Source organism: Erpetoichthys calabaricus, chromosome 4 (assembly GCF_900747795.2).
Source record: "Erpetoichthys calabaricus chromosome 4, fErpCal1.3, whole genome shotgun sequence".
Taxonomy (NCBI): Eukaryota; Metazoa; Chordata; class Cladistia; order Polypteriformes; family Polypteridae; genus Erpetoichthys; species Erpetoichthys calabaricus.
In genome coordinates, this window is record NC_041397.2 from 164,587,159 (window position 1) to 164,607,715 (window position 20,557).

A 20,557-nucleotide genomic window follows, 5' to 3' on the forward strand; every position below is an offset into this window, starting at 1 on the left:
AGTTTTTCTATTATGTTTTATTTATTACTATTTTTAAAATAAATTCCTTTCAGAAATTCAGTACTTTGAATCTTTAGTTTTGAGTAGTTTTTGCAATATTTAGAGAATGTTAGTCAAACAGTGTACTGCATGACAGTATAGAATAGATTTATTTACTTACTGAGGAATTACTAAGCTAAACTATGTCTACCATCAAAGGTTAATGAAGAATAAATACGGTAGCTTGACAGACTTAGAAAAGAAGTCTGCAAATAAGCAATTTTTCACTTCATTCTGCTATAGTATCTCCTTTAGATACAATATCCTTTAAAAGATTCCATATCTTCTTTTTCTGATTACCATCAGTCTACGAATGTGACTTTCTAATGCAGAGATGGGGCGGAGTGGTGGCTCTGAGGCTAAGGATCTGTGCTGGTATCCCGAAGGTTGCTGGTTCAAATCCCTGTCACTGCCAAAAGAGATCCTACTCTGCTGGGATCTTGAGCAAAACCCTTAACCTGTAATTGCTCCAGGAGTGCTGTACAATGGCTGACCCTGCACTCTGACCCCAAGGTGTATGTGAAAACTAACAAATTCCTAATACGAGAAATCGTATAAAGTGAAATAAAGAACAAAAAAAAAAAAAAAACATGGTTTGTGGAGCCAAGGAAATATTCAGCCAAATTTCTTTTGTTCTTTAAATTATTGTGTAAATCACTTGTTTATCTAATAAAATGTTTAAATTTTTCCAAGGTTTTCAAAACTACCTGGCTGGGTGAAATAAATGTTTGTAATTTTTTTTTAAAACAACATAATATTACTTACAAGCACTTGAAGACTGATTACTTGTTTCTAAAGATTTAGACAAAAGAAAATGAATACTTTCTTCACCAAGAAAAAATATTAAAATAGGCACATTGTATAGCCAAAAGTCTGCACACCTGACAGTCCCCACCTATATGAGCTTATTGGACATCCCATTCCAAAACCATAGGCACTAATATGCACTGCCACCCCTTTGTGACTTTAACAGCTTACATACTTCTGGGAAGGCTTTTCACAAGATTTTAGAGTGTGTCTGTGAAAATGTGTGCACATTTGGCTAAAAGAGCATTTCTGAGGTCAGATACTGGTGTTAAACAAAAATTCCTGGCTTGTCAATGGTGTTCAGCAGGGTTTACAACATGGATCTGTGCAGGACACTCAAATTCCTACACACCAAATTCATCAAGTCATGTCTTTATCAATCTTATTTTGTACACAGGGGCATAGTCGTGCTGGAACAGAAAAGGGGCCTTCCCCAAACTGTTACCACAAAGTTGATATATTTGTATGCTGTAGCAATCACAGCCTTCTTCACTGGAACCAAGGGGCTTAGCTTAGCCCAAACCCTGAAAAACAGCCATTGAAATTATCTTTTCTCCAGAAAACATTACAGTAGACACCATGCACTCTGGAAGTAGTGCTTTTTTGTCAACCACCAAACCCAGATTTGCCTGTCAGACTGCCAGATAGTTAAAAGTGACTCGTCACTTCAGAGAACACATTTCCACTGCTCCAGAGACCAATGGCATTGTGCAAATTGATCTCAGGATTGTGTGCAGTTGCACAAACAAGAAAACCTATGTCATGAAGTTCCTTACACATAGTTCTTGTGTTGATGTTGCTCCCAGAGGCAGGTTGTAACACTGGTGTGAATGATGCAGCAAAGGATAGGTGATTTTTACGCGCAGTGTGCTTTAGCACCCTATGGCCACTTTGTCGTTGTGCTGCTATTGCTCCTAGATGCTTCACTTCACAATAATAACAGTTATAATTGGCCAGGGTAGTTCTAGCATAGCAGAAATTCCACATACTGACTTGTGGCAAATGTGTCATCATATGACAGTGCCATATTTAAAGGCAATGAGCTCTTCAGTATGACTCATTCTACTGCCAGTGTTCGTCAGTGGAGATTGAATGGCTATGTATTTGATTTTATGCACCTGTTAACAATGGGTGTGGCTGAAACACCTGAATTCAATAATTCAGAGGGGTCTCCACATATCTTTGGCCATATAGTGTACTTTAATTCTGTAAGTACATGTACTATTGCCTCCAACTCCATCACTCAACAAACTTTAGAAATTTTTGTTATTTATGTATATATTGTTACCTGGTTTTACGTATGGCCAAGTAAAGGTGACTTAATCTAGAGCAAATTTTTGAGCAAAATTTATATTCTGATTAAATATACTATTTATTTCAAAAATGAGTTACGTAAGTATACAAGTATATATATACACAACAAGTTGTTAAGCATACAGGTTATATGTATACATGCCTGTAAGTGTACAAGTTATTTATCCATTTAGTCATCCTTCTATTACACTTATAGCGGTAAGCACTGTGTAGCCATCCAAAACTATAGCCTTGGCAACCACTAAGGAGTGCCAAACCACAGACACAGCAATACATCACACATTGATGTGATTAAATAAAGATTATTCATTCATACACAACACTTCTTCAAAATCCTCTTCAACAATTATTCTCAATAAATACAATTACAATAATAATAATAAATTAATCTTCCTCCTCTCTACCTCTCTGCTTATTGTTGCCCTGTTTTATACTGTACCCAGTATCATGCCATATCTTCCAGGAAAAACTTCTGGGCCATAAGAGAAGTTGGGAGTATGTACCACGTCAGCGCCCATTGGCACATAGGGACCCTGACAGGGTTGCATTTCCAGACTCCATATCCCAAGCACCCATGTGGGTGTACTGACTGGGTTGCCATGTGAGGACCACTGCTACCTGTCATATGGGGAATGGAACTGCTCTGTATAACACAAGCATAACACAATGTGCCCAGGACTCAGCTTTATTGGTAAAAGCATGGCCTTTTATAAACTACTTATTAACATCTTCTAAGATGCTCAGTTGGTCTCAAGACACTCCTTGAAAGCATACAGTAGGTAAAGGGTATTCTAACTGAACAGAAGATTATAAATAGCATTATCATCTGATGAAGGATATACAGCTGAAACGTTTTACCTTTATATCTCTAACTTCCTTTTCCATTTATTTATCCAGCATAGGTATGACTTACCAGTTTTTAACTTTTTCAAGTACACATTGACACAACCTTTACTAATTCCATGAAAACATTGACACAAGCTAAAATATATAATTAAATAAATAAAAGACATATAATGTGAAATTCTTCAAGCATTACAATACATTACATTTCACCATGTTTGTTTCAGATTATTCATTTCTTTATTAATTTCTGCAGTAGTAAATGTGGCTTCCATATAATAAGAAAATATCTGTTTGATTAAGTACCTCTAGAAAACATGCAGCCATTTACCTGTGACTGTTAATTCTGTAGTTCTTCGAACCAGAAAGCTTCCAAACTGTAGTTCACACGTATAATTTCCTATATCGTCTTCCCGTACTTCCCGTATAATAAGTGTGTCCCTTCTTCTTACAACTGTTTGTCTCCATACTTTTGGCTTGCATTCCTTAAAATCAATTTAAAAAAATCCTTTAACCTCATTACAGAAAATGAGCATAATAAAAGTATTATGATGAACTAAAAATAACCATTTAAAACAAGCCATATTGTTATTTAATGAAAATTACTGTAAATTGTTTCAACTGCATGATTTTAGGATGAGAACCTTTTTTTGATGGATTAATAACCATACACTGGTATTGTGGGATCATGCTTACTATTGCTATAGAAAGTGACAACAACCGGAAAATACTATAAGTGTACGCTGTTTGAATTTGACCACTATTCTGAGTTTTGTTCCTTCAATTCAATATGTTATTTTGTCTATCGGTCAAATTATTCATAAATAATTAACAATTGAATCAGGTGGACTGATCCCTTATTGAAATTCTAAGCTTTTCAAGTATGTGAATCCTGTAGATCTGAGTTATAGTGATATACATCAGAATATGCAATACACTGTTCATATTGATGATACATTGATACAGTGGATGCCAAAAGTCTACACACCCTTATTAAATTTTTAATTTGTGTAGTAAATGCTGAAATCAAGAAAACTCATTTGGTAGAATTGTCTAGTCTATAACCTACTTAACGATTAATTATTTAAAAAAAAAAAAGCAAAAAAACAGTGCCATGAAAGAATAATAGTGTACAACCTTTATGAACCACTAAATTTAATGGAAATCAGTAAGCAAAGAATAATGGACCAGAAGATGAGACCTAAGTTGAGAATCCTAGCCAGGTTCATAAATAAAGAATTAGACCTATCTGTTGTCAAACCTCAAATCAGAAACCAAAACTCATAGTTAAAAGTTCAAAGCACATAAGTTGCTTGGTAGAAAGCACTAAACAAAACACACTTTGTAAGTTTTGAAAGATCTGTTCACAATCTTGGATAACTAGAATGTGTACAGCACCAACCTTTATGCAGTTGCATTCATGATGCTATATAATCCAGGTCACTCCTGGGTAAAAACATCAGAAAAACATGTAAACATAAGACGTAAAATGGTGTCATCCATAATAAAAATCATAGCTTTGCAGGAAGACTTGAATGATTTTCAACTTTACTAACTACACTTTGAAGGTTAAAATGAATGTTACCAATATGTGCTCTTACTTTAAAAAAAAAAGGATGGGCATCCGGCATAACATTTTGCCAAATCAATATGCGAACAACAATACAAATTTCCATATCAGATCGGTCGAGCCCTGGGTTAACAATGACCACCACCAGTACTGTTAGCCAATAGGATGCTGGTGGAAATTGGGCTACTGTTGGACTAAGAAAAAGAATAAGAAGGAAAAGAAGGGGGGGAGACATGTCTGGAAGCAGGAGGAGAGGAGGAAGGTAAAGAGAGTGGTACTGTGGGTAGGAACTTTGAATGTTGGCAGTATGACCGGTAAGGGATGAGAGTTAGCCGATATGATGGAGAGAAGGAAGGTTGATATATTGTGCGTGCAAGAGACTAAATGGAAAGGGAGTAAGGCCAGGTGGATTGGAGGTGGATTCAAATTGTTCTATCATGGTGTGGATAGGAGGAGAAATGGAGTAGGGGTTATTCTGAAGGAACAGTATGTCAAGAGTGTTTTGCAGGTGAAAAGAGACAGAGTAATCATTATGAAGCTGGGAATTGGAGGTGTGATGATGAATGTTGTTAGTGCATATACCCCGCAAGTTGGGTGTGCAATGGATGAGAAAGAAGATTTTTGGAGTGAGTTGGATGAAGTGATGAACAGTGTACCCAAGGCACAGAAAGTGGTTATTGGAGCGGATTTCAATGGAAGTGTTGGTGAAAGGAACAGAGGAGACAAGGAGGTGATGGGCAGGTATGGTGTCAAGGAGAGGAATGAAGAAGGTCAGAAGATAGTGGATTTTGCCAAAATGATGAAAATGGCTGTGGTGAATACGTATTTTAAGAAGACGGAGGAACATTGGGTTACACACAATAGTAGAGGAAGATGCACACAGGTTGATTACATCCTATATAGAAGAGTCAATCTGAAGGAGATTGAAGATTGCAAAGTGGTGGCAGGGGAAAGTGTAGTTAAGTAGCATAGGATGGTGGTCTGTAGGATGACGTTGGAGATCAAGAAGAGGAAGAGAGTGAGGGCAGAGCCAAGGATCAAATGGTGGAATTTGAAAAAGGAAGACTGCAAGGTTGAGTTTAGGGAGAAGGTGAGACAGGCACTGGGTGGTTGTGAAGAATTACCAGACAGCAGATGTAGTAAGGATGACAGCAAGAAGGGTGCTTGGCATGATATCTGGACAGAGGAAGGAGAAAAAGGAAACCTGGTGGTGGAATGAGGAAGTACAGGAGAGTATACAGAGGAAGAGGATGGCAAAGAAGAAGTGAGATAGTCAGAGAGATGCACAAAGTAGACAAGAGTATAAGGAGATAAGGCACAAGGCAGAGAGGTGGCAAAGGCTAAAGAAAAGGCGTATGATGAGTTGTATGAGAGGTTGAACACTAAGGAGGGAGAAAAGGACCTGTACCGATTGGCTAGACAGAGGGACCAAGCTTGGAAAGATGTGCAGCAGGTTAGAGTAATAAAGGATAAAGATGTAAACCTACTCACAAGCGAGGAGTGTGTGTTGAGCAGATGGAAAGAGTACTTTGAGAGGCTGATGAATGAAGAGAATGAGAGAGAGAAGAGGTTGGATGATGTGGAGATAGTGAATCAGGAAGTGCAATGGATTAGCAAGGAGGAAATAAGGACAGCTATGAATAGGATGAAGAATGGAATGGCCCAGATGACATACCTGTGGAAGCATGGAGGTATTTAGGAGAGATGGGGGTGGAGTTTTTAACCAGATTGTTTAATGGAATCTTGGAAAGTGAGAGGATGCCTGAGGAGTGGAGAAGAAGTGTACTGGTGCCGATATTTAAGAATAAAGGGGATGTGCGGGACTGTAGTAACTACAGCATGAAGTTATGGGAAAGAGTAGTAGAAGCTAGATTAAGAAGGGAGGTGATGATTAGTGAGCAGCAGTATGGTTTCATGCCAAGAAAGAGCACCACAGATGCAATGTTTGCTCTGAGGGTGTTGATGGAGAAGTATAGAGAAGGCCAGAAGGAGTTGCATTGCGTCTTTGTGGACCTGGAGAAAGCATATCACAGGGTGCCTCGAGAGGAGCTGAGGTATTATATGAGGAAATCAGGAGTGGCAGAGAAGTATGTAAGAGTTGTACAGGATATGTATGAGGGAAGTGTGACCGTGGTGTGGTCTGCAGTAGGAGTGACGGATGCATTCAAGGTGGAGGTGGGATAACATCAGGGATCGGCTCTGAGCCCTTTCTTATTTGCAATGGTGATTAACAGGTTGACAGACAAGATTAGACAGGAGTCCCCGTGGACTATGATGTTTGCGGATGACATTGTGATCTGTAGCAATAGTAGGGAGCAGGTTGAGGAGACCCTGGAGAGATGGAGATACACTCTAGAGAGGAGAGGAATGAAGGTCAGTAGGAACAAGACAGAATACATGTGTGTAAATGAGAGGGAGGTCAGTGGAATGGTGAGGATGCAGGGAGTAGAGTTGGCGAAGGTGGATGAGTTTAAATACTTGGGATCAACAGTACAGAGTAATGGGGATTGTGGAACAGAGGTGAAAAAGAGAGTGCAGGCAGGGTGGAATGGGTGGAGAAGAGTGGCAGGAGTGATTTGTGACAGACGGATATCAGCAACAGTGAAAGGGAAGGTCTACAGGACGGTAGTGAGACCAGCTATGTTATATGGGTTGGAGACGGTGGCACTGACCAGAAAAGCAGGAGACAGAGCTGCAGGTGGTAGAGTTAAAGATGCTAAAATCTGCATTGAGCGTGACAAGGATGGATAGGATTAGAAATGAGTACATTAGAGGGTCAGCGCAAGTTGAACGTTTGGGAGACAAAGTCAGAGAGGCGAGATTTCGTTGGTTTGCACATGTGCAGAGGAGAGATGCAGAGTATATTGGGAGAAGGATGCTAAGGGTAGAGCTGCCATGCAAGAGAAAAAGAGGAAGGCCTAAGAGAAGGTTTATGGATGTGGTGAGAGAGGACATGCAGGTGATGGGTGTAGCAAAACAAGATGCAGAGGACAGAAAGATATGGAAGAAGATGATCCGCTGTGGCAATTCCTAACGGGAGCAGCCAAAAGAAGAAGACGACTTAAAAAAAAATGCAATCTTATGTGAGTGAGCCAAGGACAGATCCTGTGTTTCACAATGTATTAGGCTGCCAGCAGAAAAACAGACATGCAAATAATATTAATACATTTCCAATTTTTATTCTATGGGCAAAGTGCTACATTATCCAGTAATGATTACTCCAAAATAGCAAAATCTACAATCTATACAATTGGACTTAAGAGAATCATGGGAACACTTTATGAGATAGGGTGAGAGAAGAGACATAACTAAAATGTAGGGAAAGATCAAAAATCCTTTGACGAAAGTACCAAGACGTGAGTCAAAAAGTCAAAGTCAAAAATCTTAGACCAAGGGTCAAAACTGGAGAATGCAATATGAAGGACTAATTAAAAGCGAAATGGAACAATAAAAGGTTATTTTCTTCTCATAAACTCGGATGAGGAAGTGCTCTGATTACTGATCTTTTAACCTGTTGCGTGATTAATGTCAGAGCCATGATCTCCATGGCCTCACCCCTAACAGTGGGTAGACAAAATAGCAACTCCCCTTATAAACAAAATAGCACTGGTGACATCTCAAAATTAATTTTCATAGCTTGAATAACAAATCAAAATAAATTAAAATGCCACTTAAGGAATCAAGATTCTGGGCTAAGAAAACCAGTTGATAGCTTTAATAAAACAGAAAACAGAACCTTTTAAAATTGCATTACATTAAAAAAAAAATCATGGGACCAATGGGTCACTTAGAAAGGATCTGGCCTTCAGGCTTCAAGGTGGAATTACTGGGTCGAAATTGCTTACCCAATCAACACGGAAACATGCTAAATCAAATGAGGTTAAAAGAAAGTTTCACATTCTCCAAAAAGATTCCAAGAAATTTGGAAGATATTATTATGACTACTAACTTGACTTTGCTGTATTTTTAATAATATAATGATAATGTTTCTGTATTTTATAATAATTATATTTTTGAAGCGATGGGGGGTGAAGTGCATCACTTGCTCGTAATCTTCTAGCATTGTTATACCACGGAAGACCCAAAGAGTGTCTGATTTAAAGAGAGCATGCCGTAGAGCTGAGCGTAAATGGAAGAAGACTAAACTAACTATCCACTATGAAATATTAAAAGTTAAAATAACAGAATACAATAACACAGTCCGTCTTGAGAGACGCTGCTATTTCTCTAAGATTATAAATAACAATGCTAGTAATCCCAAAGTCTTATTCTCAACGATTGATCGTCTGTTAAACCCAAGTAACTCAAAGGAATGCATCCTAAGTACTTCAAGTAAAACCTGTGAGGCTATCGCTGTATTTTTCAATCAAAAAATTAAAGATATTCGAAATAACATAGTATATCTCCCCAACACTAAGGATCCTCCTAAACCCCAGTATTCCGTTATAAACAAATTGAACTGTTTCACTAGGATAGATTTACCTGATTTACATAAAATAATTTCTCAAATGAAACCCTCCACCTGCATCCTTGACCCAATACCAACAAATTTTTTCAAAGAAGTATCAGGCGTGCTAATTGATAATGTTCTTGACATAGTAAATTCGTCATTAGATACGGGGGTCTTCCCAGACTGTCTTAAGACTGCTGTAGTTAAACCCCTACTTAAGGAAAATAACCTCGACCCCTCTGCTCTTGAAAATTTTAGACCCATCTCTAACCTGCCTTTCTTAAGTAAAATTCTAGAGAAGGCAGTCATTATGCAGTTAAATGAGCACCTTAATAAACATGCTATTCTTGATAAATTTCAGTCAGGTTTTAGAACATATCATAGCACAGAAACTGCACTTGTTAAAGTAGTCAATGATTTGCGGGTAAATGCAGACAGAGGCCATTTATCTGTTCTCATCCTCTTAGATCTGAGTGCCGCATTTGACACCATTGATCATAATATTCTTAAGAATCGCCTTAGTCAGTGGGTGGGCCTCTCTGGCAGTGTTTTAAATTGGTTTGAATCCTACCTGGCAGGGAGAAAATTCTTTGTTAGTTGTGGTAATTACAACTCAAAGACACATGATATCCTATATGGTGTTCCGCAAGGCTCTATCCTGGGTCCGCTGCTCTTCTCAATCTACATGCTTCCATTAGGTCAGATTATCTCAGGGCACAACGTGAGCTACCACAGCTATGCTGATGACACACAGCTGTATTTATCAATAGCGCCTGATGACCCCGAATCTCTTGATTCACTAGCACAATGTCTGACTTGTATTTCAGAATGGATGAATAGTAACTTTCTCAAGTTAAATAAAGAGAAAACTGAAATCTTGGTAATTGGCAATAATGGATACAATGAGGCTATTAGAAATAAACTGGAAGCATTAGGATTAAAAATCAAAACGGAGGTAAAAAGCTTAGGGGTAACTGTTGACTGTAATCTAAATTTTAAATCGCATATTAATCAGATCACTAGGACAGCATTTTTTCACCTCTTATATCATTGAAAGATGCTAAGAAATTAGTTCATGCGTTTGTTTTCAGTAGACTAGATTACTGTAACGCACTCCTCTCAGGACTACCCAAAAAAGACATAAATCGTTTGCAACTAGTGCAGAATGCAGCTGCTAGAATCCTTACCAGGAAAAGAAAATCCGAGCACATCTCTCCAGTTTTGATGTCACTACACTGGTTACCTGTGTCATTCAGGATTGACTTTAAAATTTTGCTTATGGTTTATAAAGCCTTAAATAATCTCGCCCCATCCTATATATCGGAATGTCTGACATCTTATATTCCAAATCGCAACCTCAGATCCTCAACTGAGTGTCTCCTTAGAATTCCAAGAGCAAAACTTAAAAGAAGTGGTGAGGCGGCCTTCTGCTGCACCTAAAATCTGGAATAGCCTGCCAGTAGGAATTCGCCAGGCTAATACAGTGGAGCACTTTAAAAAACTGCTGAAAACACATTACTTTAACATGGCCTTCTCATAACTTCACTGTAATTTAATCCTGATACTCTGTATATCCAATTCATTATAATAACCATTCATGGTGGCTCTAAAATCTGTACTAACCCCTATTCTCTCTTCTGTTTCCTTTTCCGGTGTCCTTTTGGTGGTGGCTTGCGCCACCACCATCTACTCTAAGTACCATGATGTTCCAAAAATGATGGATGGGTTAAAAGCCAGAAGTTTGTATGACCATCAGCATCAAGTGACTCTGTGAGAACCCTAACTACAAAAAGGACTATTTCATTTATGTTAGGTAGAATGCCCAGAGGGGACTGGGCGGTCTCGTGGCCTGGAACCCCTACAGATTTTATTTTTTTCTCCAGTTTTCTGGAGTTTTTTTTTTGTTTTTTCTGTCCACCCTGGCCATCGGACCTTACTCCTTTTCTATGTTAACTAATGTTGCCTTATTTTAATTTCTTATTTTGTCTTTTATTTTTCTTTTCTTCATTGTGTAAAGCACTTTGAGCTACTTTTTGTATGAAAATAAATAAATAAATGTTGTTGTTGTTGTTGTAATGAAGAAACTCCATTGGCCCATTGATATTCTATAAGAGTGAAGCCTGATTGGACCATTCCAGGACACTGATTATCTTGTTTTTAGTCTATTTTGATTGAACTGGTAGGTTACTTTGAATAATTGTCACATTACAAGATAAAGAAATATGTTAACTTCAGCCTTCTGTTAACCAGTGGTAGGTTTTGTGTTAAAATGTCTCAATATTGGAGCTATTATTTGCCCATCTACCTTAAACAGGGCTGAGTTTCCTACTACACAGAACATGTGAGACAGTTGGTACAGTATTCTTTGTGTCAGGATGAGGTTGGATTTGTGCTAAACAAATCTACTGGAATTATAAATGTCATAAGACATTTTCTCATGTGGTATTGAGGGATTCTTTGTGTGTATTCTGGCAAAATGCATACAGACATGGATTTTTTTTGGAGAAACAGTCTCCATCTGGTGGCATACCCCACAGCCCTGACTTGTGGAAAATATACAAGAAAATGGACATTTGCAGAATGCTCTTTAAAGGCTGGCAGCGGCCTCTTGCTAAGCTCCATGATGAACACTCTCCTTGCCCGGTCATCAACTTTTGAGGGACATCCTGATCTTTCCAATGGTTTGTTGGTAATGTACTATCATAACAAAGGAAAATATGCTACCATCAAATGCTGATTAAAATGTACAGTATTTATCCTTACATAACAAAGGCACTGAATGTTTATTTGTAATTACTTTTCCTAAAAATAATATGTTCACTTAAATATTGTTAACTGCAGCATCTTACTAAAGGTAAAAAACAATTTGACATAAGTCGTGTTGATTTTGCACTTTATATAAACCATTTTAGGTACAATTAGGAGTGTGTAGATTTTGATATTCACTGAACATGCAAAAATGATGGATTGGCACCTTTTCCGGGTTTAATTACTACCTTTTGCCCATCGTTGCCAAGACAGATGACAAATCAATGTGAAACAAACTAAATTACGCAGTTTCAGACATGGATAATTGAAAATCTCAAAGCAAACTTGTCAAACAGAAATGATTTAAATAATACGATTTCAGAGTACCAAATAAACAAATATAGTATGATCCTTAGGTTAAATATCATGATTAAATTAGCTTTTATGTGAGAATAATTGTAATTTGAGTATAAAGTAAATTTTACAGTTTAGAATATACAAACCCACAACATTAATGAATGTGTGTGTAAACAGGCATCAGGGATAATATGGTGGTAGTTTTTCAAGAGATGCTGTAAAACTAAATACTCTTGTAAGCACTGAAATTAGGAAGCGGTAATGGGTGAATGACAGAGTGCCAGAAGAACTGAACCACACAAACAGAAGGTAGGAAATATGAACCCTTGATGCGTATGTTGGAGGAAGAGACACATTCCATTATGCGTCAGTTAATCCATCCATCATCCATTATCCATTTATTAAAGTGTAGCCTCACACACCTTTTTTCACTCACTCCAAGTCAATTTAAAGTCAATATTTAACCTAACATACATGTATTTGAAATGTGGAAGAAAACTAGTGTGTCAATAAAATCAACACAGGCAATTATGAAACATTAAAATACCACATCATGATATCTAGGCCAAGAATTGAACCCAGAATATCACAGCTGTGACGTCACTTTATACATTATTCCAGTTTACTTGTATTAATGTTATTTCTATATGCTTGACATTTTACATAGCCTGACCGAAAAGATCAAGTAATGTTAAGGATGAATAAATGTAAGCATAAAATAAACACTGTGAATATAATGCATTATTAATAAGTTTGTTTTTTCCCTTGTAAACTGAAGACAAAATCTGTAAACATAAAAAATTACTCTATGCATATTATGCTAATTCACACTTTTGTGTATTTATTGGATATCATATGATTTGCTTGGGGTTATTTACCAAGTCAATTGTGCAGACTGAACTAGTAATTGATAACTTTTATGTTAAACTGAAATAAGTAGATCATATATTTAGTAAGCACATTTTGAAAAATATTCCTTGAGCAAGCTATGTAAAAATGAGTAGGCTTACCTTATACCATACAATATTTGGGTCCCTGTGAGGCAAAAAATAATCCTCTATGTCAGGACATGTAATTTCTTTGCTTTTGCTAAGTTCAGCTTTTTCAAAGTACCTCATCTTCGAATTGTAGCATAGATCTGTGTCATTTTCTGCAACAGTCAATGACATGGAAACCTTCATACAATAAGTGGAGTTTCTGCAAAACAAGAAAGTGATTTTATTTTATTTTGTACTTAATACATTTTTGCATAATATACATTGTACATACACAGTATAGCTGATATGCTGTAAATGTACAGTACAATTACAATAGTATTTCAAAGAAAAGTATAAGTCAAACTCTTCATTTATTTGCTTTACGGTTGCAAATCATATTTTAGTAGTTCTAAGTTTTTACACAAGTGCATTTTTAAGTGTTCATCAAAAAAACATGCTGTATCAATTAGTTCCACTGCAAATTACAAACAACACAGCAAGAAGAAACACAGTAAAGCAGCCTTTTTGCTGTTTACATTATTCAAACTGCCAACACTTAGGCTGCCAATACTGTCATTCCTTCAAACTAGTGACCGAAGCTGAGACTGAGGCATAGAAGGCAGCCAAAAACCTGTCTGGGCACACCACAGTACATCAAGTGCAAAACCCCCTTAGTACTATATTGTTAAACATCTTGGAAAATTTAGGGAAACCTCAAAATCTGGTCAGGATTTTTTATTAAGACTGAGAAGTTAATAAAAAAGGTTTCATTCAAAACATTATCTGTGTAATGGGAGCTCTAATGTAACAAGCCTGCTATGATGAAAAGTGTTCAATGGTGGTAAGAGTTCAACTTTGGTCCAACAGTTCATTTTGCCACTGGCAAGGGTGTGAATCATCAATTATGTCTTTTGAGCCCAGCAACACTAATTCAGCAAAGAGAATCGTGTTACATTTGTACATTTTTTCTGAATTACATTCAGCAAATTAAATTTAACTCTATTTTTTAATCTTTGGAGAAAAAAAAAAAAAAGAAAAACTATTAACACTGGTGCCCCTCGCTGTACCTTTTGCATAAGAATGAGTGTCAAGCTTCACCTCTGATACTAAACTGGTGAGTAATTAAAATCTGACATTTCATCCTAGGAAAGGTTTAACATAGATATGTTAAATTTTACTAAATGGTGGTTTGATTAGGTTCTAGATGTATATGTTGATGGAATAATAAGATATGATCACTACATTAGAAAGAAAAAAAATGCTGCACTTCTTAAAGAGAGACCTGTTTGAGCATGTGACATTCTTCAAATATGTGTGTATTTGGGCTCATGATCAATTGTGATCAAAGTGTGCTGTAATTAAGGTTAGGAAATTTCAACAAAGGTGGCCCTTCATACAAAAAATTAAGAATTTCAGTGCTAACTACTCTCTTTTTACAAATCGTATGCATATCTCAATTTCTTTCAGAGTGCTCTGTTCTTTGGTATTTCTTTTTGGGAAAAAGACACACTTAAACTGCAGTGCTTCATAAAAGTAACTATAGGCTTATTGGGTTTTCCACAGAACAGCTGCATTTTTTTGTTCTAAAAAATATTCCTCAAATCCTTAAAGATCCTATATGTCCTCTGCAGTTTAATTTTCATTTTAGTTGTCAAGAACAAACAGACTACCTAATAGTAACTACTATATATGAGCTTGAATAATTAATATGTATGTCATATAGGTTAGCAGATTTCTTCTTTCTCTGTGTTTTAATGTCTTTTTATGTAATATTGTTAGATATTTTTGCAATGTAACTAACATATATGATGAAGTGTCTTCTAGACTGTGGAATAGCAATGTTTACCTAGACCAAATTAAAGCAGCAACACTCTTAAGCGATTAAATCATTACAAGTTCAAAATAAGCTTTCTACCTTGTTTTGTTTACACTGCCAAAAAAATTTGGGGTAACTTGAAAGGGCTAGTCTCCTTTTTTATTTTTAAATTGTACAACTCCTCACAAAGCTAAAGATTAAGGATATAAGCAACACAAGTTATATTAAAACAGAAAACATAAGTCACATTTACTCAAATTTATTATATTCTTGCGATCTCACAAGCAAATTAACAGTTCTGAGATTTCTAAGCGCTACCATTTTCCTTCAAATGTAGTCCAAGTTAAAATGCAGACTAGCATGATATAAAGCTTCAGTTATAGGTATAAATTATGCTAACAATGCTCAACAAAAGACCAAACATCTGGGTTTCTGCAACACAGAATTTATAAAACGTATGAGCAGCATTTCATCACGATGAAAACAAATCTACCACATGCCACTTTGCAAGCTAAATTCTCCAGTCCCTTTATATGAAAATCTTAATTCCATGTGAATACTGAAGGTCACGGCAGTTTGCCAAATATGCATCCATGTGATACAAAAATTCAACTAACTGTATTCAAAACTGGTTCTAAAGCCAGGCTTCTTTGTCAGGTTCAAGGACAGGTAAAACTCTTTTTTTTTTGTTTCTTTAAAAAAAAAAGCATCCTTCGTCAAGCCCTCCTAGTTGGCAAGATTTGCCCATGGAGAGAAAAACAAAAGCTAACAAGAAGAATCTGCATGGAGCTTCATACAGGACTGAAACAGTGATCATGCACTTTAATTTCCTCAAAGTTTAAGAAACATATACACATGCAAAATTTTCTAGAATTTGATAGAATTTCAAAATAGGTAAAAACAGAAACCATAACATAGAAAGCATCCAGTTATTGGTTGAATTTTAACAAAATAAGAATAACATCAAAAATGCTACAAATTCTAAAAATGAATCCACTAAAAATACATTTTAATGAACCTTCTGAACTAATTAAAACTGTGTCAAGAGAAACAATTTGTGCCATCAGCTTTAACTATAACAATGAACTATTATTCCTTGTCAACTAAACAATTTCATTTGTAGTATGTTGTCTTTATTAACCTCAGAGTTACTGGATTTTGGTTTATGAACATTAAAAGATATTGTATATTGAAAATGTACATTACTGCATAGCACTGAATAGAAAAGGAGATATTTCATTTATATGACTGCATTATAATTGATTTTTTTCCTTGACCAAATCAAGATAGCCTTAAGGTCACATCAAATAAACTTGAACATATTATATAGTCTGGGTCCTTTTTACAATTGAAATGACTATTTGTGATAACTATTTGTAATATTTGCAATATTGCACAAAATGTCTCATAACTACCTTATGTACTATACATCTTTAGTGGACAAGCATCATAATCATTTTTCAAACAATAATAAAAACCTTATAAGACAGCTAACCTAGGAGGAAATTCCAACATATTTGTGTATCATGTATTCTGTGTATCTCTTGTAGGATTAAAATAACCTAAAAACTGGATACAAGCCTAGCCATAGCATTCAGAGGAACATCATTTACTGATACTGCAAGCTGTAAATGGAAGACCATTAAAATAAGGTTTTCAACATTAGTTCCTCTTTTACTTGAAAGACTCATTACTGTACACCATCACCCCTCAATTTCATATCCATGCCTTCCATTTTTGATTTTCTAACCATTGTTTCCTGTTTCCCTCGTACTGCTGGGAGACTTCAATGCTCACGTGGGCAATGACAGTGAGACCTGGAAGGGCGTGATTGGGAGGAATGGCCCCCCCAATCTGAACCCAAGTGTTGTTTTGTTATTGGACTTCTGTGCTCGTCACGGATTGTCCATAACAAACACCATGTTCAAGCATAGGGGTGTTCATATGTGCACTTGGCACCAGGACACCCTAGGCCTCAGTTCGATGATCAACTTTGTGGTCGTGTCGTCGCGGACTTGCGGCCACATGTCTTGGACACTCGGGTGAAGAGAGGGGCGGAGCTGTCAACTGATCACCACCTGGTGGTGAGTTGGCTCCGATGGTGGGGGAGGATGCCGGTCAGGCGTGGTAGGCCCAAACGTGTTGTGAGGGTCTGCTGGGAACGTCTGGCAGAGTCCCCTGTCAGAAGTAGCTTCAACTCCCACCTCCGGCAGAACTTCGACCATGTCCCGAGGGAGGTGGGGGACACTGAGTCCGAATGGGCCATGTTCCGTGCCTCTATTGTTGAGGCGGCTGACCGGAGCTGTGGCCGTAAGGTAGTCGGTGTCTGTCATGGCGGCAATCCTCGAACCCGTTGGTGGACACCAGCGGTGAAGGATGCCGTCAAGCTGAAGAAGGAGTCCTACTGGTCCCTTTTGTCCTGTGGGACTCTGGAGGCAGCTGATAGGTACCGGCAGGCCAAGTTGAATGCGGCTTCGGTGGTTGCTGAGGCAAAAACTCGGGCATGGGAGGAGTTTGGGGAGGCCATGGAGAACGACTTTCGGACGGCTTCGAGGAGATTCTGGTCCAATGTCCGGCGTCTCAGGAGGGGGAAGCAGTGCAGTGTCAACACTGTGTATGGTGGAGATGGTGCGCTGCTGACCTCGATTCGGGACGTTGTGGGTCGGTGGGGGGAGTACTTCGAAGACCTCCTCAATCCCACTAACATGCCTTCCAATGAGGAAGCAGAGCCTGGGGACTCGGAGGTGGGCTCCCCCATCTCTGGGACTGAGGTCACCGAGGTGGTCAAAAAACTCCTTGGTGGCAGGGCCCCGGGGGTGGATGAGATACGCCCGGAGTTCCTCAAGGCTCTGGATGTTGTAGGGCTGTCTTGGTTGACACGTCTCTGCAACATCGCATGGACATCAGGGACAGTGCCTCTGGATTGGCAGACTGGGGTGGTGGTCCCCCTCTTTAAGAAGGGGGACCGGAGGGTGTGTTCCAACTATAGAGGGATCACACTCCTCAGCCTCCCTGGAAAAGTCTATTTGGGGGTTCTGGAGAGGAGGGTCCGTCGGATAGTCAAACCTCAGATTCAGTAGGAACAGTGTGGTTTTCGTCCTGGTCGCGGAACCGTGGACCAGCTCTACACCCTTAGCAGGGTCCTGGAGGGTGCATGGGAGTTCGCCCAACCAGTCTACATGTGTTTTGTGGACTTGGAAAAGGCGTTCGATCGTTTCCCTCGGGGAATCCTGTGGGGGGTGCTCCGAGAGTATGGGGTACCGGACCCCCTGATAAGAGCTGTTCGGTCCCTGTACGATCGGTGTCAGAGCATGGTCCACATTGCCGGCAGTAATTCGAACCCTTTTCCAGTGAGAGTTGGACTCCGCCAGGGCTGCCCTTTGTCACCGATTCTGTTCATAACTTTTATGGACAGAATTTCTAGGCGCAGCCAGGGTGTTGAGGGGGTCCGGCTTGGTAGACTCCAGATCAGGCCGTGATCTTCAGCTCTCTCTGGATCGGTTCGCAGCTGAGTGTGAAGTGGCTGGGATGGGAATCAGCACCTCCAAATCCGAGACCATGGTCCTCAGCCGGAAAAGGGTGGAGTGCCCTCTCAGGGTTGGGAGCGAGATCCTGCCCCAAGTGGAGGAGTTCAAGTATCTCGGGGTCTTGTTCATGAGTGAGGGAAGAATGGAGCGTGAGATCAACAGGCGGATCGGTGCGGCGTCCGCAGTGATGCGGGCTCTGCATCGGTCTGTCGTGGTGAAAAAGGAGCTGAGCCATAAGGCAAAGCTCTCAATTTACCAGTCGATCTATGTTCCTACCCTCACCTATGGTCATGAGCTATGGGTAGTGACTGAAAGAACGAGATCGCGAATACAGGCGGCTGAAATTAGTTTTCTCTGCAGGGTGTCTGGGCTCTCCCTTAAAGATAGGGTGAGAAGCTCAATCATCCAGGAGGGGCTCAGAGTAGAGCCGCTGCTCCTCCACATCGAGAGGAGTCAGATGACGTGGCTCGGGCATCTGATCAGGATGCCTCCTGGACGCCTCCCTGGTGAGGTGTTCCGGGCACGTCCAACCGGGAGGATGCCCCGGGGAAGACCCAGGACACGCTGGAGGGACTATGTCTCCCGGCTGGCCTGGGAACGCCTTGGGATTCCCCCTGAAGAGCTAGAAGAAGTGGCCAGGGAGAGGGAAGTCTGGGCATCTCTGCTCAAGCTGCTGCCCCCGCGACCCGACCTCAGATAAGCGGAAGAGGATGGATGGATGGATGTTTCCTGTTACACTGTAAATAAAGATACACACATAATGCTATCTTAGAATTAATTATAAGCTGATGGATTTATTTCACTCAGTATTGACTGATTTGACATAATATGAAAGATAATGGAATGCAGAAATTAAGTCTTGTTACAGTAAGTTTGTTTGTTTGCTGGAGAACACACAGTATATTAGAAAATCCAAAAAAGTGAATAAGATAATAGTTCTAACATATTATTATTTTATGTCTTTTAATCTAATATTTGTTTAATTTTCTAATGGAGATACAAAGAACAATACACACATTTACAACATACAGTATAAACATCCCTTAATAAGGCCCAATTTTAAATGTATCCTGAGAAGAAAGCAGTTACATCATCATGTTTTAGCATGCTATAACTTTTTTAAGAAGTGTTGCAGCAGCCTGGTAGCTGATTTGTGTGAATGAGGTTAAGCATTCTAAGGGCAGCATCCTGTATTTGTTTCTGCATTTAAATAAAAAAAAAAATACTTTGCAGGCAAAGCCTATATCAGTTACTTGTCTTACTGGAGGCGGACTAATGGGGGCCATTTAATTCACATGATTTCACTTCCTTGTGCATCTACCTGCAGGGCCTTTTATCTTCTTTGTTGAAAAGGTCAATTTATAAATGCACTGCCAAAGTGATGTGCATGTTGTTTCCTACAATACGTCACATGGGGATTTTTGATGACTTCTAGTTTTTTTTAATTTCCCAATTTTTGATCAGGTCAGATCTTAGAAAAAAAAATTTTGATCTGAATGAGTCACATGATTTCAGAAAGTTAATAAGTATAATTCAAATGTTAAATGTACTAAGAAGAGATGACTAAATCAGAGTTTCCTCCCACAGTCCAAAGACATGCTGGTTAGGTGGATTGGCGATTCTAAACTGGCCCTAGTGTATGCTTGGTGGGTGTGTTTGTGTGTGTCCCTGCGGTGGGTTGGCACCCTGCCTGGGATTGGTTCCTGCCTTGTGCCCTGTGTTGGCTGGGATTGGCTCCGGCAGACCCCCGTGACCCTGTGTTCGGATTCAGCGGGTTGGAAAATGGATGGATGGATGGACTAAATCAGAGATGGTTGGTAAAATAAATATTAAATTAACCTCTAGAATGTAAATACTAGCCTCAAGCTTTTTAACATTTCAGAGGATGCAAACAAAACATTAATACTTTAAGTTATTTGTCAGTGGCATTTTTTTACTAGTATTTACTACAGGTAGTGCAGTGATGCTTTGGGAAGTCCTGCCACCTCATAGATCCAGGATCTTAGGTGTAAAATCTATGCCTGGACTTCAGCTGTGTGAACTTTGCACATTCTGCCTGTGTCTGCAGGCGTTTTTCTCTAGATGCTCTAGTTTTCCTCCCCTATGCCC

At 38.9% G+C, this 20,557-nt stretch overlaps 1 protein-coding gene across 1 annotated transcript in view; it reads right to left on the bottom strand.

The window, feature by feature from the left end:
• The window catches only part of LOC114650341 (interleukin-1 receptor accessory protein-like 1), a 1,087,089-nt gene that overhangs the window by 933,072 nt on the left and 133,460 nt on the right, over positions 1 to 20,557 (bottom strand). The window contains exons 3-4 of the mRNA XM_051926626.1: positions 13,139 to 13,325; positions 3,335 to 3,488 (exon numbers count right to left, since the gene is read on the bottom strand). Of these exons, the coding sequence (XP_051782586.1) occupies positions 3,335 to 3,488; positions 13,139 to 13,325 (341 nt within the window). The remainder of the gene's footprint in view (positions 1 to 3,334; positions 3,489 to 13,138; positions 13,326 to 20,557) is intronic.